At 33.7% G+C, this 22,755-nt stretch overlaps 2 protein-coding genes across 4 annotated transcripts; both read right to left on the bottom strand.

The window, feature by feature from the left end:
• Positions 1 to 454: 454 nt before the first annotated feature.
• Positions 455 to 11,941, bottom strand: LOC145604623 (putative lysine-specific demethylase JMJ16). Of its 3 annotated transcripts, none has more exons than XM_081660535.1 (9): positions 11,785 to 11,941; positions 9,533 to 9,847; positions 8,444 to 8,515; positions 7,995 to 8,072; positions 7,395 to 7,907; positions 7,085 to 7,309; positions 6,740 to 6,901; positions 5,353 to 5,721; positions 455 to 1,495 (listed from the first exon to the last, which is right to left on the bottom strand). In XM_081660535.1, exons 2-9 carry the CDS (start codon positions 9,578 to 9,580, stop codon positions 833 to 835), a joined length of 2,130 nt encoding a protein of 709 aa, XP_081516661.1. In that variant the 5' UTR covers positions 9,581 to 9,847; positions 11,785 to 11,941; the 3' UTR covers positions 455 to 832. The 3 variants fall into 3 exon arrangements, with proteins under 3 accessions (XP_081516661.1, XP_081516653.1, XP_081516668.1); XM_081660527.1 differs by having other exon boundaries at positions 9,573 to 9,847; XM_081660542.1 differs by lacking the exon at positions 5,353 to 5,721 and having other exon boundaries at positions 9,573 to 9,847.
• Positions 11,942 to 15,119: 3,178 nt separating this feature from the next.
• Positions 15,120 to 21,793, bottom strand: LOC145591521 (NAC domain-containing protein 77-like). The gene is made up of 3 exons (XM_081648002.1): positions 21,548 to 21,793; positions 17,728 to 17,993; positions 15,120 to 16,011 (listed from the first exon to the last, which is right to left on the bottom strand). The coding sequence occupies exons 1-3, from the start codon at positions 21,714 to 21,716 to the stop codon at positions 15,502 to 15,504; spliced, it is 945 nt and encodes a 314-aa protein (XP_081504128.1). The 5' UTR covers positions 21,717 to 21,793; the 3' UTR covers positions 15,120 to 15,501.
• Positions 21,794 to 22,755: the final 962 nt, after the last annotated feature.

The following is a 22,755-nucleotide window of genomic DNA, read 5'->3' as shown; positions in this document are numbered from 1 at the left end:
TTATCTTATAATGCTTCATTCTAATATGAGTAAAATTTAAGTGAAAAGAGACGTATTCTAAATTTTAAAATTTATGAAATGTTTACAAATATTTTACATAGCCTTCAAATTGAGGTTACTACCACACTATTTTTACTTTTGTAATAATGTTTTTATATAAAAGTGTAGAGTTTGTTAGAATTCATTGTCCATGATATAGATTAGTCTTTCTTTTTTATTATTTTTTTATTTTTTATTTATTTATTATTTTTTTTTTTTATAAAGGGGGTAAGATTTTTTATTAGTCCAATCGGAGAAATACATGATATGATGATAGAGATGTTTAATTAGTTCTCAGAAGTTTGTTTTATTTATTTATAAAGATTAGTTCTCAGAAGCTAAGGCAGGGATTTTACCATTGCCCCATTTTAGCATTCCAGTCTTTTATAAAATAAACTACTACTTCTGTATTAAATAATCTCAAATGTCTATTAAAAATTTAATTTCAATTGTAAGCTAAGTATTAGAATAAAAGTTAACAATAAAATTCTAGTGCAGCATTTCATACATATTACATGTCAGCATGTGCACAATATACGTTGAGCTCATGTGCTGAAAATAGGAGACACGACTACCTTTCATTATTCTTTTGAAAAATTTGAGAATTGCTTTACATCATAACAGATTCTTGGAAAGAATCCTGATACATGATACTCGATTGTGGTCTGTCGAGAGTAACATACGATGATAAGAGTAATACAATACTGTAATAGACATGATTTAATCACAGGATGTATAAGAGAACACACGTATTATTGTCGGGGTAAACAGTTTGCATAAGACCCCCTGGTTTCTAAACACGATCTTTCCCACTTGGCAACGATTCTCCTTCGCTGTTGGATGCTGGACGGAAAGCTCCACTTTTATAGGCTTTCTCCAGACTTGTGATGTATTCATCTAAATCAATATCAGAGGAAGAAGATGAACTTGTATCATTAGATGCATTGTTCAAACTGGTCTTCCCGGCTTTAGCATTGATATTACCATTCATTTCAAGGGATCCAGTTGTCTCTGAAAGTAACTTTGAGCCAGAAGCCTCATTTTCTACAGAGGTAACCTTGTCTTTAGCAGCAGATGATGGATTCTCTGAATATTCATTTTGATTTAAATTGGGCTTGTCCCACTGCAGGGCCTGCCCAAGATTTTCTTTGAACCAAATCCTGGTCGCAGCCAACTTGCCTTCCGTGGCTTCTGCAAGAATATTCAACTCGCTGATTTCATAGCGGAAGTGGAAGATTTTCTCAGTCCAGGGGCAAGAGCAGAAATGCTTAGCATGAAGCAGGCATGAAAATCTGTTATGGTTACATGGGCAGGATACTGCAGACATATACAAGTCATAACAACAGACGCTGCATTCCAGTTTCCGGCCATCACCATTGACGGCTTCTTCCATTTTCCTTGACATAGACGCAGAAGAAAGATATTCCCTACTTCTTGTCTCTGACCTAATTCGCTCCTGCGCAAGAAGAAAAAAAGTAGTCGACGATATGTCAGCTTTGCTGATAAAACTAAAATCAGCTGTAATATCAAAGAGAGAATGCATTCACTGAAGTAGAAACAATAACAGAGTAAAAGACCGGAAATATTACAAATAGGACTATCACAAAGCAATAGCACTTTTGCCAAGCTTATTTTGGTCTAGTGGAGTGATTTACAGTTTCAACCTAGTAGCTTTGAGGTCATAGGCCCGCTAGGAGCTCTTGGGTGAAGAAGATCCTGTGATAAGGTTCTCTGGGTAAGCTTGAACCATCCCATCCTTTTAAAAACGATCGTGGCATTGGGGCATACTATCATTAGAGTTACGTGGCCCAATTGCATTAAGTAGTCACTACTCCATTGCCAATTAATTGTAACGATTAAGCCATATTAATATTTTCCTAAATACTTACTTTGTGTTACAAGATGGGTTTCCCGCTGCCAGTCCCAAGCCTGGATAAAGGAGGAGGGTTACGGTAGGCCAGTGACAGCCAGTATAAAACTTCGTCACATCCCATGACATGAGCCAAACAGATATTTTCGTGGGGGCGTTCCCTACTCAGCGACGCGCTGCACTTCCTAGACCCGGGTGTAGTGATAAGTATGCAAGGGTTGCTAGGTCGTCGCCCAGAAGCGACGCGCCACATTGCCCGAGTGTGGTGTCAAATGAGCAAGGGCGTGCCATTGGGGCGTTCCCTACTGAGCGACGCGCTGCACTTCCCAGACCCGGGTGCAGTGATAAGTATGTAAGGGTTGCTAGGTCGTCGCCCAGAAGCGACGCGCCATATTGCCCAATTGTGGTGTCAAATAATCAAGGACTTGGAGTTGGGATCAGGAGGGAGCGTGGGAGAAAAGAATTTAGTTTGCGGATTGGTTCTTGGAATGTGGGGTCTCTTACGGGAAAATCAGCAGAATTAGTAGAAGTAATGAAAAGACGACGCGTGAACATCATGTGCCTCCAAGAGACAAGATGGACAGGAGAAGGAGCTCGAGGCTTGGTTTTGGGGTATAAGGTATGGTATGTTGGGCAAGAAACGAGCCACAGAACAAGGAATGGTGGAGCTAGGAACGGAGTTGGTGTGGTTCTCGATGAGAGGTTGGCAAAAGAGGTGATCGAGGTCTATCGGAAGAACGATAGGTTGATAAGGCTGAAGTTGCTATGTGGCAAGGAGATTGTGAATGTTATCAGTGCTTATGCTCCCCAAGTGGGTTTAGATGCAGAAGAGAAACGACAATTTTGGGAGGACCTAGACGAGGTGGTGCAGGGTGTCCACCACTCAGAGAAGTTATATATTGGAGGGGATCTAAATGGGCACGTTGGGGCGAGCCGAGATGGCTATGAGAGTGTCCATGGAGGCTTTGGGTATGGGCAGAGGGACGCCGGTGGTGAAGCTATTATGGATTTTGCCCAATCATATGATTTAATTTTGGCTAATACTTGGTTTAAGAAGAGGGATTCACACTTGATAACTTTTCGGAATGGAGCAAATGCAACTCAAATAGACTTCCTGCTCACAAGGAGCATAGATAGACAAAGTTGCATAAACTGTAAGGTTATCCCAGGGGAGAGTGTGGTCACCCAACACCGGCTATTGGTAATGACTATTCGTCTGAAAGAGAAGGCGAAGAAAAAAGTTAGACAAGAAGAACCAAGGATAAGATGGTGGACCCTAAGGGATGCAAAAGCTAAGGTTTTTACAGAAAAGGTAATTGAAGAAGCGGATTGGGATGGAGAGGTGGATCCGGACATGACCTGGTTACGAATGAAGAACTGTTTCCTAAGAGTGGCCAAAGAGGTCTTAGGGGAAGTAAGGGGAAGAACTTCGGTACAGAGAGATACTTCGTGGTGGAATGAAGAGGTGAAAGCAGTAATTAAGCAAAAAAGGGAATGCTATCAAGCCTTAGGAAAATGTAGGAGTGATGAAACCTTTGCAGCGTATAAGGAGGCTAAGAGTAAGGCAAAGGCAGCTGTTCGCCAAGCAAAAGAAAAGGCATATCAGGAGGTTTATGAAAAGCTTGATTCCAAGGAGGGAGAAAGGATCATTTATAAGATGGCAAAGAGAAGACAAGAGGCAAGGAAGGATATTGGCATGGTGAAGTGTGTCAAAGATAAGAACCAAATGGTCCTAGTGCAAGAGGAGGGCATCAAGGACAGGTGGAAGGGGTACTTCGATGAATTATTTAATGGAAGTAATGGAGTTGTGATAGGAGATACCTCTATGAGTGATGAAGAAATCAACATGGAGTATGTGCGAAGGATTAGGAGAGTAGAGGTGGAGATTGCACTGAGGAAGATGAAACCTAAGAAGGCGGTTGGCCCTGATGGGGTACCGATAGAGGTGTGGAGGTGTTTGGGTAAGATTGGTATTGATTGGTTAACAAACCTTTTCAACAAGATATGGACGGCTACAAGGATCCCACAAGATTGGAGGAAGAGCACCTTGGTCCCGGTTTATAAAAACAAAGGAGACGCTCAAGATTGTTCTAACTATCGAGGAATTAAGCTTATGAGCCATACTATGAAGTTGTGGGAAAGGGTGATTGAACAAAGGTTGAGGGCATGCACAAGCATTTCAGATAACCAATTTGGTTTTATGCCTGGGAGATCTACTATGGAGGCAATCCATTTGATAAGACAAATGATGGAGTTTTATAGGGTAAAGAAGAAAGATCTTCATATGGTCTTTATTGATTTAGAGAAGGCATATGACAAGGTGCCAAGAGAGATACTTTGGTGGGCAATGTTGAAGAAAGGTATCCCACGAAGGTATGTAGACCTAGTTAAGGATATGTATCGGGATGTGTCAACAAATGTGAGGACATGCGGAGGGTTGACAAAAGATTTCCCTATTACAATCGGATTGCATCAAGGGTCTGCATTAAGCCCTTTTCTTTTTGCAACGGTTCTAGACGAATTAACTAGACCAATTCAAGATGAGGTTCCATGGTGTATGCTGTTCGCAGATGATATCGTTTTGGTGGATGAGACTAAGGATGGGGTTAATGTCAAGTTGGAGCAATGGAGGCAAAGGTTGGAATCTAGAGGGTTTAAGCTAAGTCGGAGTAAGACTGAATATTTGGTATGTCGTTTTGGCACTCAGAGGGGGACAAGCAATGAAGTGGTGAGTTTGGATGGAAAGGATTTGACCATGAGTGAATGTTTTAAGTACCTAGGGTCGATCATCCAGAAGAATGGTGACATTGATCAAGACGTGACCCACAGGATTAAGTCAGGGTGGCTTAAATGGAGAGCGGCCACGGGAGTGCTATGCGACCGCAGCATTCCCTTAAAGTTGAAGGGAAAATTCTACGGGACTGCCATAAGACCAGTGTTGCTCTATGGTACAGAATGTTGGGCTTCTAAGAAAGAGCATATTAAAAAGATGGAGGTTACGGAAATGCGCATGTTAAGGTGGATGTGTGGAAACACTTTAAGAGATAGAATCAGAAATGAGGTTATTCGCAAGAAAGTAGGTGTGGCGGGCATTGTAGATAAATTAAGGGAAAATCGTCTGCGTTGGTTTGGACATGTAAGACGGAGACCCGAGGGTGCACCGGTGCGAAGAGTGGAAGAGTGGGACCATGGAGGGATTAAACGAGGAAGAGGGAGACCAAAGATGACTTGGTTGGAAGGAGTGAGGAAGGATATGAAGTGCATGGATTTACGTGAGGATGAAGTTTTGGATCGTAAGGGATGGAGGAGAAAGATTTATGTTGATGACTACACGGAATAATCAAATTTGGTTCATGTTAGCCGACCCCACTTTTGGGATTAAGGCTTTGATTGATTGATTGATTGATTGACTTTGTGTTACAAGAAAAGTCAAGGGCACTTACCTTCAAAGTTTTTGCTAATACCCTGTCTTTTCCAAGAGTCTCCTTCCATGTCAAGACTTTTGGTGTTTTCTTACCCCTTAATAGAGATTCCCATTGGGCCTTCAAAGCTTCATCAGCTGCTCTTAATAGCACCTTATCATAAGAGATTAGTGTTTTCCTTCTCTTCTCACGGTACAGCTCCGTTGAAAGTTGCCCATGAGGCAACCACTCCAATGGAGCAAAGACTGCCGACACAGAACAACTGAACCCACAATCAAAACCTGAATGGTAGGCTCCTGGAAGAAAAAGAACAAATTCGCCGGGCCGTTGGATGCAACGATAAACTGGTATACCCTCTGATTTTAATATTGTAGGGGACAATTGTCGATCCTGAAATTATAAATTCAAACAATTTGGTAAGTGTAATAGATCAACCTAAGGAGGGGTAGTATAGGTATTCTACTAATATTAGCTCACTAGGTTAAGAGTCCTTAGTATAAATAGAGAGGGAAGGGAAGGGAATAGGCAGGCAGAAATTTGGTGAGAACCTTTTAGAGAGTTATGGCCTAAAGCCATTATTGGAGAGTTGTGAGCTAAACTCACTATCGAAGATTGATAGCCTTAAGCTATTACATTATCCCTTGTAACCCTTTCTCCATCATCAATCAAACTTAAAGCTTCCATCTTTATTAATTCTTGCAACTTGCAAAAAAATCAGATTATCTACATTATTCAAAGAATCAATCTTTCTATATAATTTTACTGTTATTTGCATGAGTTAGTAAGCAGTAAACATCAGTCCATTACAGTAAGAACCACAACACCAAAGTTAAGATAACTAAAGATTAAAAAAACAAAAAGAAAGACAGAAAAAGGATCCCAGACTACAGTCTCGTTTCCTGGCAAATCAGAATACAAGGTTGGCCACAAACACTGAAACACACTGGTAGTTTAATAAACCAATTCTTGCACATGTATATATTTACACAAACAAGACAGTTCACATGCATTATCACGCTGGAATATGAACGATTCTCCGCTGTTATTTATCTCATGCATACAGTGATACAGCCATACAGGTAGTGTCATGCACTTAAGCAATGCCATTATCTTATTTCCACTAAGGTATCACCACCTTTAGGTTAAACTTGGGTACCATGAATAGAATATAGTAATATAGCACGTTATGTCGTTATCATAAATAAATGACATGTATAACACATAGAAAGACCTTTCTTCAAAAATTTAGACGCGTGACAATCTTTCAAATCAATGGAACTATACATACATAAATTTTTTATGCTATCTGCCAGAATACCTTAGCAGAAAATTTGAATTTTTTCCTAAGATTTTGAAGAATACTGTCTCATGTTTGCTATAGGCATAGAGGCAAAACTAAAGAACTTACTGGTCTATGAGTTCGCTCAAGATGATCTTTTCCAGAAGCTGGGAAGTGTCTTTTTGCAATAACCTCAAACTTATGTGAGTCACATCCGGGTGTGCTGTACCATATCCTAGGAGCACCCAAATGCAGATACTGCAGCTTATATAAGTGATGCTCTGAAACAGTCTGATTGATAATTCAAAGAAAAAGATAATAATTATCAGAAAATATATTATTTAAGGGGAATACTTTACAAAAATAAATGATATGTTGAATTCACTCACCGAAAAGACTGAAAATTACACAGAACCACCAAAAGTCCAAAATGACAAATTAGTATCACATGAGTTTGAAGCTCAAAGGTCTTACCCAAGGAAGAGATGAAAAGCACATTCCAATATGTAGCTGAGGCGCCAATATACCAGAAGAGTCCAATGTCTCAAACGAAAGCAAGGAACCAGGCAACTTGTTGAGATGATTTAAGTCCCAATTTGAAGAAACACCTTCAATGGAATCAGATGCCTGACCTAGGTTTGATGATACTGAAAAATTGCAGCCGAGTTTTTCAGAAATGGTATCAGTCCCATAAAGCACCTAAATAAAGACAGATAGCACTGTAAGTTGATCAGAAATGTAAAGTTAAAGCTTTACGACATTATCTGAAACAGCGTCTACATACTTCTATTTCTTCAGTTGGCTTTTCCACAATACGCCAAAATTCACCTTCAATATTTTGTTCAGATGGTTCCCTCTGAGCTTGATGCATAGCTGCCCTTGATTGAACATATGGAGCCTCAACTTCTTTGGAAAAGTAACACTGGTGAAAATAATCAGCATACCGTTTAAAAGCTATAAGATTGAACTCTGGACCAGATTCAATACAGAAACTTTCTAATCCTTGGCATTCATCAGAGCAAAAATTTGCAGCACAAACATCAGTAGACTCGTAATCCAATCTTCTTCGTTTTGCCTCTCTAGTGTCACTGTCTGGAGTTACCTTTCTAAAGGAGCCGTGAATTTTGAGCTCATTAACCCGTTGAACTTGGGTAGAAAATCTATAATTTTGCCAGATGTCATCTTCCTCAAAAAAGCTTGGAAATTTCCATGATGAAGGTGGGACAATACGACATAATCCATAGGGTTCCACCTGTTGGCGTAAGCTTTCAATGTACTTGAAGGTGTCCTTGAAATCCTGAAAGCAAATCATAAAATTTTATAACATAACAATAAATGAAGCATTGAATAAAGTAAATATACTAATATAGAGTTGAAAACATGCCTCTTCGTTAGGATGAAATACAATTACATCTTCTAGTGCATGAGTGAATGCACCTTCGGGATCCCACCTAGCTGAAACCTACTTATAAAAAAATAATAGAAAATAAGAAGAGGAAAAAGATTTAGAATAGAAGCATTTAATTAAAGAATTTCAAATAACGCAGTTCTCCATTAATTAATACTTTCCAAATATCAATTTAATCATTGCCAAAAGTCTACAGAAGCTAAAGATATGGTCTAATTTTAAAAGGTAACAATTTGATATGGAGGAACCATAATTAAGAGTTACATGCAACAAAGAACTTTGGAGTTTGGACCAACAATAATGTGATGTTCAAGTCAATTGAAATACTTCAATCAATCAATCAAAGCCTTAATCCCATAAGTAGGGTCGGCTACCTGAACAATTAAAATAAAATTAAAGGAAAAAAAAAAAAATCCAGGTTAGACCTTTTGACACCCGCTGCAGTTTGAGCATCCTCTTGTAACACCCTTGGGAAGACAAACCTTTGGAGATGAACTCTGTAAAAAAAAAAAAAAAAAATTAGAATAAGTGGACTTGGCATAACTTGCATCCAGTGAATTATATGCAGAACAGAGAAGGGAAATATATTTCTAAGATCCCTATAAAGCCGAGTTCATTCAGAGTACAATTCAACCTGATTTAACAAATTTATTTGGATAGACAGTAAAGCAGCAGATGCAAACAAGTGGTTTGAAGGATATCAACAAGACAACCTTCAGCAACCCTCACTAAGGTTGTAAGGGATTTGCAAGAACATGGAGTAAGAGGAAAAGAGGATGAAAGTCAATGAGCATGGATGTCCTACACCACTGACAAGTAACACATCTATGTAACCAATAGAACAATCAACATTCCAGAAAACATGCGAACATTTATCCAACATAATACATGCACCTTTTTATAAATCTTCATTGGCTCTAACCATCTTTCGGAAGAAGTACTACAATGTTAACTCCCAACTTCTGTTTTTTGAAAAAAGCATACAGTTGGCCAATGGCAACAGTCAATAACAAATTGTACAGTAGAAACGGACAAACATACACAAGTTTAAGAAAGGGAAAATCCACACTAATGCACCTAACTCTATGTATGCTAGTTGAAAATCATTGGTTATCTTCAAAATGTTGTTAGTTCTGATTACTTTGAGCATGCATGTCCTACACCACTGACAAGTACAAGTAGCATTTCTCCGTAACCATACGAAGTAATCAGCACTCCAGAAAACATTTGAACATATACCCTATGTAATACCTGCACCATTTTATGAAATCTACTTCAGTTTTGTGATAAATCATAAATTTTTACCCATGGTAACAATCAATAACTACTTGAAAGGTAGCAATTTACAGGGAATCACCTAAATTCTATTTATGAAAGATTTTTTTTCCATTCTTCATATTATATTTCGTATGATGTAAGAAAGAAGTTTCCATCATTTTCAGCTCTAGGGTGATTACTTTTTTAGTATAAACCTTGTATAATTCAATGCAGGCAAACCAGATACAAAATCTTACATTTACAAACACTGAAATATTAAGGAGAAACAAGTATGACCATATCATGTGGTTTCACATCTGGCTCCCTTTCACCTTCGAACTGGTCATAAACAATCCATGGTCTTTGTTGAATCTTCAAACTTCTCTTGATGCTTTCAAGACCATCAATATCAGAAGGGGATATCCCTGAAGATATCTCAAGATCATTTACTTCTGCTCTTTGCAAACTGAATGTGGCGAGTGAAGTCAAATCCGGAGGAATATCTAGTTTTTCTTCTTGATGCTTCTCAATAGGACTCATGTTTTCAGTCACCATCAATTCTACTGAGCCAACTAAGAGCACAAAAAAGTAATATGTTCAACTCGTTTGTCTCATGAATAAATAGGCAAGAACTTTAACAGAGTATAGAATGCCATTAGTGATTTTTCGACAGCCAACTAGCACAACAAAATTGTAACCAGGATCTTCTTGACTATCAGTCAAAAAGCCTCCCTTCCACTACTAACTCTTAGCATTATCTGTCACTAAGAGCGTGTTCAGCAACAAGTTTTTGAGGTAGAGATTAGTGGTTTGACCAAGTCAAAAGATAAAAGATTAAGTGTTTAGCAAGGTAGTGGTTTAGATAGTGGTTTGAGGTAGAAGTAAAGGTTGGGTGGTGTCGCCAATGATCACAAGATTTAACATGTCATACAAAAAAGTAGTAGTAGAGTTCAAGTACTTCTACGTTCCATTTACTGCTTTCTTCCTCCACTTAGTTACTTCTTCCCCAATTTCTTTGGCATTAAACAAAAGGTCTAATTAATATTTATACCATGGGACGTAGCAATATGTGACAAATTTAGCCACAATATATTGTTGCACTCTTCTTTTGTGGTCAAATTTTAATATAATATTACGTAACTTAAGTAATCTGATATGGCGATAACTCTTCTTTTGTGGTCAAATTTTAATATAATATTACGTAAATTAAGTAATCTGATATGGCGATTTGTTGATTTTTGTTGTTCATGCTATCTTCTATGGTGAAATCATGGTTTTATAAGTTATTATTGATAGTTAGCGTAAAAATAGATTCCATGCATAATAATTTTAATGTAAAACACAGAAAATACTCCATACATTGACTATAATCAATTAATACCTTTCTTATGCTTACCTTTTATTATTAAAAAAATAAAATAAAATAGTCATTGTTAAATTAAAATAAGGTAATACTAAATACAACCATAAATTAAAATATCAAAATATAGTTAAATTCCCTAATAGACATATAATCTTTATTGACGCTTACATTTTAAGCCGCTACTTTTGCTAAACACTCATATTACCAACACCTACTTTAAAACCTAACCTACCAACAATTACATTCAACCGTTGGCCTAATAACCAACAATTACATCCAACTTCCAACAGCACTAACTACTCAAAAGCTAAAAGCTAAAAACTACTAGTTGGCCTAATAACCGCATTTGATTTAGAACTTCAGACTTTTCTTTGCTCAATTAGAGTGAAGTAAGTAATTAAGTATAAAGTGAGACGGTGAGTAGTTTTCATCTTCAACATAAGCAAACTAGAGCTCGAGTGCTCAATTAAACCGCCCTCCACTCACTACTCAGTACTACCAGGCAAAGGGGAAATTCTACAAACCAGCATTTCTCTATACTAATAAGGTCAAATGACAATTAACTACGACGGAAATAAAGCATTCAATCAAGCTTTACTTCAGGGTATCCATGTACATACTCATCATCTCATCTCCATGGCAATAAATTGGGTAAAAGCCAATCTCTCTAGAACATAAGCGAACACGAAACATTCAAGAAATTCAAGTACAGTAAACAACGAATTTAAAACCATATAATCAATTTCAAACCCTAACTTCCAATATACTTTTAACTTTTGCAGCATTAACGAAAACTTTTCCCCCATTTTTCAAAAAGATAACCTAAAGCTACAAATAATCAACTAAAAACTCCATTAATACATCACCATTAACTAGCTCTAACAAATACGAAGTAATTTACAAAAAATAAGCTCTAATAAATTGTTTACAATCTGATAATTATACTAGTCTTCCACTACTGTGTAAATTAAATTCCAGTTTTTCCTAATTTTCATTCATAAGTAACAAAATCAAGAAAAAAATTAACATAATCTAGCAAAAACAACATGAATTTCTCAATAACAATGTCAGATTAACTAATTTGAATACTATACAGAGCATCAAAAAAAGCGCCGAAAAAATATTGAAGTGAAATTTCGAGCATACCTTAGTTGAATCTTTAGAAATAATGACGAAAACTTGTGAATTTGAGCGACGAATAAAACTGAAGAAAGAGGTAAATAAACTGAAAAAGAAATCCCTAAAGCTCCATTGATGTAAGAAAATTTTGCAGAGGAGAGAGAAAAATGAGAGTACGAGTGAGTTGAGGAGTACGATTTTCTGTGTTATGAACTTCTGACATACTGAGGTTATAATCGAAATTTTCTTAGGCCAGCCCAATGTTATAAAATAGGCGGCCCAGCCCAATTTTTAGGAAAATCCAAATTAGCCCAAATCTGTAGCCCAGAATTAATTACCCAATACTAATTTTTGAAATTAGCCCAAATCTAGACCCTTATTTTATTTTTTATTATTTTGACTAAACCTATTAAACATAAAGTTACAACTATTAAGCATTTACCCAGTTGGAAGGGATGCTGCCCATCGAGGTACCCATGCAAACTCCCGCGGGAGATTAGTCCACTTGCCAAAGGTGGTGGGAACTCCTCGTCGTAGTACCCAAAAAAAAAAAATTAGTAAGATATATAATGCCAAAATGAAAAAAACTTCATTAAATTATGTGTTTTTTTTTCCCAACATATATATTGGAGATAATTTAAAATTTATTCTTATTGTAAATAGTGGTAGGTTTCTTAATGAGAACATCAACAAGAAAACAACGGAGTAACATTTTCACTTAATGTTTGTCTTACAATATGCTAAATTAGTAAATTGGATTATTGGACAATTATATACGTGTTATCCACCCAGTGCAAAAGAAGCGTAATTACAAAACAAGGTGTGTCACATCTCAAATTGTTGTAATATATCGAGATACTTACTTAGTTCTTTATTACTTGACCCGCTTTGACTTTTACACTATTCACCACTCCTCCTTTGACCGTCTTTTGTGAATAATATATAAGGAAAAATATATTCATGTATGATTTTTTGGATTTGTCTCAATAAGTACTATAATAATATATAACTTTTATAATTTTAACTTATGGAGAATTTAAGTTATTGATCGTTAAAGTTTTGTATTGGCAAACGTGATAAAAGAAACAGGTCAGGTAAAAAAGAACAGAGGAAGTATATACCTTTCTTTACATTCATTCCATTACACGCGTGGTAATAAATTTTCCGCTATCCATCATATGCAATCGAATGTCAAAATCCTTTGTCTTAGAGCCTCCAATAGCCATGTAAAGCAATAAAAGCAATACATCCGAACTTCCTTATAAATGGCGAAACTTGTGAAAGAGTATGATTTTAGAGTTATACTAAATATGATGGTGTGGCTATCTAGCTAGATAGAACAAAAACTATTGCTAAATCACAAGATTATGTGACAGTTTTAGTAATTAGTATAAACATTATTACATTTGTAGGCCATTATTGATGTGATATTAAACTTGGGAATTTACAAGTTATAAACGAATTATATTTTTGTTAATCTGATGGTATTTTTGTAAATATATTGAAAAAGCAGGGTCATTTATTCAGTACTTTTAATTTGGTTGGCTGTCCAGTTACTGTTTGCAACTTGTTTTTACTGTTTGGTAAAGAAATTACACATGTACCCCTAAACTAGTACATGAAAAGACGCATATACCCCTTCACTGGTACTTGAAAAGACAATTATTTTTGTTTATCTGGGGAAAATTTATTTATCTGGGGAATTAACTTAGTATAGCCCATATAATATATGATTACCCCTAGGAATTATTCCTTTACATACTGTTTCTTTTACTTTCTTCAATTATTAATTACCTTGTGAATTTGAATTACTTGAGATGCCGTGGCATGTTGAAGATAACGCTAGAAAACTTTTGTGAGTACCTAGTTTTTGCCCTTGTTATGGCTGTATTTTAGAACCTACAATAATGACAAAATTATAAGAAAATACTTAATATGTACGTAATGATGGAGCCAAAAATGAAATAAATAAAATGGAAGGGATGTTGAAATGTTTGTTTTCTTGTACATTTGAAAAAATATATTTGGTAAAAACATACTTATAAAAACGATTTATCTTAAAAAAGATAAGATAGGATGATTAACATATAAGGCTAGCTGACTAGTAAATTTTTCTACTTATAAATAGAAATTGGTTTTACAATATTGGAATCTGGATCGATGGACCCTATATATGTATGTTTATTAGACTCTACTCCAATGAAAGCTTTAATTTGTTGTGTACGTATACGTAGGTCCATTGAAGAATTATATAACAACATATAGCATGATTAATACTAATAGCGTGATAATTAAATCTAAACAGAGGTGGTATTAAAACAAGAAAGCGATCGACAAAAATCCCGGAGGAGGGAGCCACCAGAGGCAAACATACCACCAATTTTTATCGTTAGAGCATTTATATAAATCATACAAAAGCCGCAGGTTTTTTTTTTTTTTAAAAAAAAAATAAATAAATAAATAAAATAATTAAATTCAACTTGCAAATCATGTAACATCATACTCTTTAATTAAATTTGTCCTCTAATGATCTGCTTTATCTTATCATGCTATAGCAGTTAGAGATAATACAACCTCATTAAGTACGGATAGTTTTATTGCACTAAAATGCAAAGGTAGTAACATTTTAACAGATAATGAATTTTATCAAGTAATTAGCAAAAAACATGTGAATTGAAGTTATTATTTGTAGATTATTGTTGTTTTGATAGTGATTTCATTAATGACTTTGTAAGCTAAGAAGCTCAAATTTTGTAATTTGTCTTGCATGATCGACTTGTAGTGAAAGCAAGCTAATTTCTCTACATTTATTTGATTAATTTAATGTTAAGGGTTTATACAATTATCTATTTTTGTAGGTATAAAACACTACGTATAATTTAATTTGGTATAAAAGACCATGTTTAAGTTATTGATTATTGCATGATTTACTTGGGTTGTTTGACTCGTTCATAGTACTTAGCTCGTGTTTACTAAGCTAAGTGTTGATATTCCTCGTTTAAGTCGATTAATAATATAAGTGATTCACTGATTCATACATCGAGTACATGTTTGCTATAATCAATTGTTGATTCTCAACTCGTCATAAAATGACCATCATTTTTTCTCGTATTTATTAACTAGAAGTTGCCATAATTAAAGGACAAAATTGTGAGAAAAAAAATTGCTTTTGTCAAGATTTTCATTTTGGCTAGAAAGATATTTTCATAAAATCAAAAACTGTTTGTTTTTTGAAGGCAAATACAAAAGTTAGCTAATAGTCATTTATCAAATTAAACAATTTAGAAAAATAACCAATAATGTGCTATATAATAAACGCCAAAAATGTACTAAAAATCTAGAATTGAGCATATATATGAATATAGAGTAAATACCAAGTAAATTTACAAATATATATGTTCAAACAAAGGGAAATTAATGGTAAAAGTACATGCATGCATGTGTTTATACAATGATTCACTACATATATATTTATAACATAGACCACAACCTAAATCCTATACCATATTATGGCATTACAATAAAAATATTATATCCTTTAATGCCTAAGCAAAAATAAAAAGCTATCTATAGCTAGTACACCAAACTTCACACAAATCAACAAAATGGCGGTGTACTTCTTGTCTTTCTAAATATGTCCCTTTTTTAAACCTATTTTTCTTCTTTTTTTTCAATTTTTTTTTTTAAATTGTTAGTTGGAAAATAATAAAATAATAATAATAATTCTTGTAATGATAAAAATCATTAGAAGAAAATGGTGCCACAATCATCTTGATCAAATCTCACATCTCCAAATTCAAGTTGAGGAAGAACTCCATTATTATCACCCAATTTGTTAGTTTGATCTTCCATTTCCAAGTCCCATAATAGCCCATAATCATCATTTTTCACAACCAAATCACTCCAAGAAGGGTAGCTTGGGTTACCCTCTTTCAAGAGGTGCATGAAATTATTGCTAGGGTTTAACGACGATGGGGACGACATATGATGATTATTGGTAACAACATTATTGGTAATGATGTTTGGAATGTTGTTTCTAATGTTGTTGTTTTGGCTAATAATTGGTTCTTGAGAAAGAGTAGTAGTAGGAGTATAATTTGAAGAGAATGAGTTGGTTTGTTGGCATGCATAACAAGTAGGTGGTGAAGAGGTGCTAGCTGTTGTTGTATGTTCATGCATGTGTTGGCATTGGTTATTGTTGTTGTTTTCTTCAGTCTTGCTCTTGTGAAAAACTCTACATAACACCCAGTCTTCCTGCACATCATATCACAATTGAAATTATTTTTACGAAAATTAAGAAGTTACACAGTACATTTATATAGACGCACCAATGAAAATGATACAGGTAAATATATACGTGACATCTGATTTAGCTTAATTGCTTCAATATCAATATATTGTAATGTACATGTATAATAGTGGCATATCATATATCATATCTCTGTGCACTAGCAAAAGGTAGTAGGCAAATACGAATTACTAATATGTACCTTTTCAAAAATCAAATCAAACCAAACTAAAAATGATTGGAAATTGGGGGAAAAAAATATAAGATTTCAATCAATACTTAATCAATCAAAAATCACTAAAATTTCTTAATGCATGGTTTAAAGCCAATGTAGAGTATTAGTGAAGAAGTGACCTGAGTTGGTTATTGAGAATAATAACATAAACTACCAAGAAATTAAACAGGTACTAACTACAAACTAATTGTCTTATTATGGGCTATTTATTAAGTATAATTATAAGATAAATCTATAAAGAATTTATGCTGTAGAATATGTCAAGTCTTTGTCTAAATTTTGGAGCTTGGATAAATTTGAATAGTGTTACTTAGTGATGACTTCATGAAAGGGAACACAACACAAGTAAAATTGACAATGAAAAATGATGAAGTTTCCTTGAATTTTCTATATTCTAAAGAATAGATGCCCTAAGATGCTGGATTTGTCTAGAGAAAGTGACAACATATAAATCCTTGTCTCCAATCATTAAGCATTAGAGGTGATCGTCTTTTGTGAATTATTTGTGTTTGTGATGCATTACAAATATTCCATTCTTTCTAGCCAAGTATTTATGATATTCGTCTTAGCACCTTAGCTTAACGTTAGTAAAACTTCTATTCTGTACTTTGTATGAGTTATAATTAACTTACTTTACAAGTTTATGACTCCACATTTTTCTCACATACACGTAATCACTTTCTATTCCGTTCTATCTCTATTATTTATCCACCCTATTTCATACTGTTCTTATTATTAATATATACGAATATTAAGTGAGTTGGAAAAGACAACGAAATGAGAATTTAAATCACGATGCTTTAGCTTAATCATGATTCATGGGGCCTAGCTTAGGTTATTAAGTAGCTAAGCTAGGGACTAAGGCTACTAAACTACTCATAATAAAAATGTACAACTACCAAATACTTCGGCCTACAACTCATAATGAGCTAGATTAATGCAAGATGTACTATAGAATGGACCAATAACATTCTAATTATTTATAGTACGTTGCTAAATTACTTCACGTGATCTATACATTCAAAAGAAAAAGTACAAAATGCACTAGATTCAATTAATTCGACTATATATACTATGTGTAGTTGTATGCTTTGTCTTATTTAGTTATGTATGTAGGACATTAGGAGGACTATCCTTCTCCTTGGTTAATTATTACTAAAGAGGCATTTATTAAATTATGTCAAATATATATTCTCCTAATTTTAACCTTACAACAATACATAATGCATGAGAGTTTCATGTGCTCATGTACGTATCTTCCATGTGTGAGACTAAGTTGGTACGGGACAAGGCTGACCCAGCCCGTACCCTTATGTATATTGTTCACTCGTTATAAAGCTAGTAAAAAAGATAAAATAAACATATCATACGATGTTTTGATATTTAATGAGGTTAATTTTATTATGTAGTTTAATAAATACGGAGTACTTTTTAATTAATTGCGTACCTTAGGAGGCATATGAGGGCTCTCCAAGCGAAACTCATGCATGATCCAACCCGTTTTGATCCCATTTGGAGCTCGGTTTTTGTAAAAAACCAAAGTCTTCCTCATTCCTACGATCTCTTGGGTCCTCGGGTCAAGTATAACCCGATCCTTACCCGTTGCTTTCCAATAGCCAGATGTCGTTGCCCTATTGGTCCGAAAGCCGGTGGCATACTTGCGGTCACGAAAGCTGAAGAAGTACCACTCTGTGGTGTTGAGCTTCGCCACCTCTACACACAATAATATATAAATAAATAAAAAAATTAAGGAAAAATAAAGTCAAGAAATGATGGTAATTAGATAATTGCATCTATGATTCTATGAAAATAAAATCGAATCATTATTTGCGTGTATACTATTAATTAAGTACAATGATTGTATTCTCCTTATTATTCAAAAGGATAAGAGAAAAAAGGTACTATATATTATGAATTATTAGTATAGTATATAATTGACACTTTATATGTGTATCTGAGTCTTTTCAATGTTGTTTCATTATATCTTTGTTGTTCATCTAAGTGAAAACAACATCTCCTCTACTTACTTGTTGAGGACGTATACATCATGATTGAGTTCTTCGAATAAGATTTTGCTGATTCCCATTAGAGGGAGTCGGTAACATACTTATTTAAGTGATCATAATAAACCTAGATTCATCATATTATAATTTGAATAAGAATTCTACGAAGTGGACCGAGAGAGACTGGTGGTAGCTCTCTCGATCATCTCCTGATGAGGTATGGTAGGGGTTCGATTCTCACCCGTAGTTAAGGTTATAGGGCAAAGTTAATTTTGGTAAATTGATAAAATAGCCAAAATATGCATATAGGTAGAGTATACATCTTATGTGATTAAAAAGAATATTGTACGCTGTATAAAATATATAGAACTTGAAACTGTTAAAGATGTAACACATATGTAAGTTAAAAAATGTTGTTTTACGTTGTAAAATAAGAAATACGACGACTAACCTATGAGGGTTGTTGTCTATCACGACTATTCTACCTATTACTAATTGGTTCGACGGTCTACATACTCCATCTATTATTAGTTGTTACAGAAAAGAATCCTGAAAACCGAGTTTGTTGTGATACGAGTATAAAATAAATTTACTGAGTACTACGATCGAGCAATAAGCACAATCTTGTGTATAGTATAATCCTCATGTCACGTACTACAGTGATGGAATCTTAAGTCATGTACAAATGTTTGATAAGATATACATATAATATAATTACCCCTTTCCCTAAGTGTCACATCATTGTTAATCCTAATTAATTATTGGATTCCTATTCTAATTAATTAGTGGACCTTCTTCCATCTAGCATCATCATTATAAATTTTTACGCGTTAGAAAATTTCAATTTTTTCCAGGTATGTTGTACAACCTAGACATTAAAAAAGTTCCTAACACAGTAAAATTATTTGAAAACGTAATTGACAAGATCTAATTCTTCTGTTAAAAAAAATGTAATTTCTATAACCCTTTCTTATTATCTTTCTTCCACCGCTAATATTTGAATTATTAAAATAAGAAATACGTACTCCATAATTAAAAACATCTACGACTTTAAAAAAAATCACAAAAGACAGTAGTGTAACAAGATTCGATCACATACATCTTGATGACTGAACTTATTGACATCTAAATCTAGCAAGTCAAATTGGAATTTTCAGGTATTTTCATTCTATTGTTGTATTGGTTGTCAATTAGTAACTAAAGCATCATTATTCTTTGCATATTTAGTAAATGAACCGTATAAGAAGAAACAAAGAGAAAACTTGTTGGTCATTACTAGAATTACTTCAAATAATTATGGAAATAAGATAAGAAGGGTTTAGAAGTGTATTTATTTTCCTAATGAAGCACTTAGAGTTTTGTTAGAAATTAAATAACTTTTTATTTTAAGTAAAAGATGAAATTATATAACAACATAGGTGAATGTAGAAAAACTTAAGTGTAACAATAAAATAAGCTGGTTGGCTTGTAATCTTTCTCAATTTGGAAAGGAGTCAACCTTGGTGTTGTCAAGCTGTTATTTGTGATTTTTTTAGCTTTTATGACAAGCCTACTTAATATGCAAGTGAACAAAATATTTTTTTGGTGTTATGTGTAATACCATATCAAAAATCAAAAATGTATTAGGAATATACTATCTTGCATACTTTCAATTAAGGTGAAAATTTTAAACTACTCCCAAATTTAGAAGCAAATACAAAAAGGGATATAATTATTCTGCTAGTGATCAATACACGTTTATAGATAATTACATTACGCCAGCAACATCACTCACAAGAATAATACAAGGTGTGAGTTAGTTCTATTAGTCATTCAATTTTCGAGGTAAAAAAGGCTTTTCAACACATAATACACGGGGCATGCAAAAAAAGGAGGGAACCAAACCGGAAAATTAGCGCACACACAATGACACAAGTCACAACTCACAACCAATAAAACGAAAGAGACAAAACTTATTAGGAGAAAAAGATAGAAGGTAACAACCTCAAAAGAATTATTCTTGTGCAAGTATACAAGTATGATCTAACGTTGTACTCGCTATAATAGATTAGAAAACATGCCATTTTAGAGCCCCTTTAGTCCCAAAATATATAGTGAAAATGAGGTACTTTTAATCAAATAATAGTAATTTAATTAATTTTTTTTTTTTTTTTTGAAGAATATTTTCATTTTGTTTTACTACACAAAATACTTGTATAAATACACCCCGACCCACTTAATCAAATTACAAAGAAATTATATAAAAATAAAAGTTAAAAATTAGCTTAATCAATAGCTTGCATGCAAAAATTTTGATAATCCCGGAGTTTCATGCACTATAATTAAATGCACATTTGAAAAAAAAAAAGTGAAAGGAAATCAAATCAATTGAACAAATAATGAATCTTCATATATACTAGAAAGTTATTTACCACGACACGTCTACTAATTGGGATTAATAGATTTATGCATGATACATGAATCAAATTAGATTGTTTGTTACTAGTAATAAATATGCATGATATGATATATTAAATTTAAATGTGAAAGCTGTAATAAAATTATATACACCATAATGAATAATGCAATGAAGATTTTCACGAGACCATTTCTCATTTAACAAAACTTTTCTTTTCTTTTTTTTTTTTTTTTTTTTTTTGATGGGTAATTTAACAAAACTTAAAGTCAAGCTTACAACTAAATTAGTGGCAAGTGGAGAAAATATAAAAGTACCAAAATTCCTTCTTCCATCCATTTAAAGTACTAAATATTCGTTTAGGCATGATCATATCACCAAATTTCATATACAAATCTTTCATTCCACTAATCATAAGTGATACGATTTTACTTGTGCGATGAGAATACTCTCTAGTTACTCGACCATCCAATTATCATAACAAAAACGCGAAAACCAAAATAAATAAAAATTTAAAAAAAAATAAAAAATTTGTTGTACTCTCCCCTATAAAACTATTTTTTTCTATACCAACCTCTAGGTCAAGCTTCCAGTGATCCAGTCGATAACTCGATATAATCACGTTCCAATTAACTCATGATGCATTAAATCATTGAAAAACAACATAAATAATCTGTAAAAGTTTTTTTGAAAACAAGTTTGATCAACTCAAAAAGGAGGGAATAAATTAAAAGGAAGAGAATGCATGTAAACTTCTCAAAAAGAAAGATTAACAAATTTTAAAAAAAATGAAACATACTAAAAATAGTAATTATATATAATTATTATAGTAATTAATAAAATAAAAAACTTGAAATTTATATACATACCAGGAAGTTGCCAAGGCTCACAAGTATGCAAATCAATTTCAACCAAAGTACCCTTAAGAGCTTCTTCATTAGCAATCTTTTTATAAAGATAATGACAGACTAATTCTTCATCACTTGGATAAAATCTAAATCCAGGAGGAAGTGTTGCTCCAATGTCTCTTAAACCCATGATAATAATTTTAATAAAAATGTAGCAAATTTAAGAAGGCGGTCCAAAAATAAATTAAAGAGAGAAAGTTTGTAATTTTTTTTTTATAAGATGTATAAAAATAATATAGTATATAGTTTTAGAATGGGGATATATATATAAGGGAGAAGAGGGGTGATGACATAAGAAGTAAGGTTTGGCAAAATAATAAAAAATGTGTCATAATCTGGCTTTTAGCAAAGGAAGAGGAGAGAGAAAGCTTGCTAAGTTAGTTAAGGTGGGGAGAAGTTTCAAGAAAAGCCAAAGTTACAAGAAATCTTAATTATGTGAAAAAAGGGGTGAGAAATCCTTAATTCTGTCTATTTCTTATGCTAATTAATGCTACATATGAGTATATGGCCAAAGTTATTAATTAAGCTTAATTTCTCTAATTATCATTACCATTCTTTTTAATTAAAAATTCCAATTTCTTACAGTTGTAATAATCTTGTTTTTGAATAAGTTGCATCACTTAGCAATTAATTGATTTCTATGTATGTATATGCTTATATTTGTTAATTACAATTAGCTTCTATTACAAAATGAGATATTTAATGGGTGTGTTTTCAAAGCTAAGTTTCCAGTGTTGTATTTACTGGCATACACATTATTATTTTGGGGTTGAATAATGTATTAGCTGAATTAGTTTGTGTGTGAGCTCATGACTATATTGTGGAGTGCATTATTATCTTGTGATTTCAATTATTAATAATGTTTATAATTTCATATTTATAAATATAGTTTTTAACATTGTATTTTTGTGAATTGGTGATATGATTTTTATACTTTACTCCGTAATTGAGTATATTTTCTACCAAAAAGGGAATAAAGAACAACGGCAATTCCTTGTGAAACGGAATAAATATATGGTTTTTTGAAATTAATTAGAATATCAAACAAGATTCACCATTACTGTAGCGTACATGTATTGTACATCTCCTTGTTACAACGTATTAATTAGCTAGCAAAGGCGTGTTCAACGCTCCTAGTAACATAAGTTAGGGATTTACGGAGTAACAAT

This window comes from Chenopodium album, chromosome 2 (genome assembly GCF_948465745.1).
Source record: "Chenopodium album chromosome 2, dcCheAlbu1.1, whole genome shotgun sequence".
Classification (NCBI taxonomy): domain Eukaryota; kingdom Viridiplantae; phylum Streptophyta; class Magnoliopsida; order Caryophyllales; family Amaranthaceae; genus Chenopodium; species Chenopodium album.
Note: the sequence above shows the minus strand (reverse complement) of the source record. Positions and strands in the feature narration are given on the sequence as shown.

Bases quoted from the DNA above. Each gene is read 5' to 3' on its own strand.
- LOC145604623 (XM_081660527.1), bottom strand. From the start codon at position 9,830: ATGGTGACTGAAAACATGAGTCCTATTGAGAAGCATCAAGAAGAAAAA. The intron at 7,908-7,994 runs GCATGTTTTCAA...ATTTGCTTTCAG, and splicing joins TATTTCATCCTAACGAAGAG to GATTTCAAGGACACCTTCAA. The intron at 5,722-6,739 runs GTAAGTTCTTTA...TTATAATTTCAG, and splicing joins TTGAGCGAACTCATAGACCA to GATCGACAATTGTCCCCTAC.
- LOC145591521 (XM_081648002.1), bottom strand. From the start codon at position 21,716: ATGGGTTTAAGAGACATTGGAGCAACACTTCCTCCTGGATTTAGATTT. The intron at 17,994-21,547 runs GTATGTATATAA...TATTGTGTGTAG, and splicing joins TGAGCCTTGGCAACTTCCTG to AGGTGGCGAAGCTCAACACC. The intron at 16,012-17,727 runs GTACGCAATTAA...TATGATGTGCAG, and splicing joins GCCCTCATATGCCTCCTAAG to GAAGACTGGGTGTTATGTAG.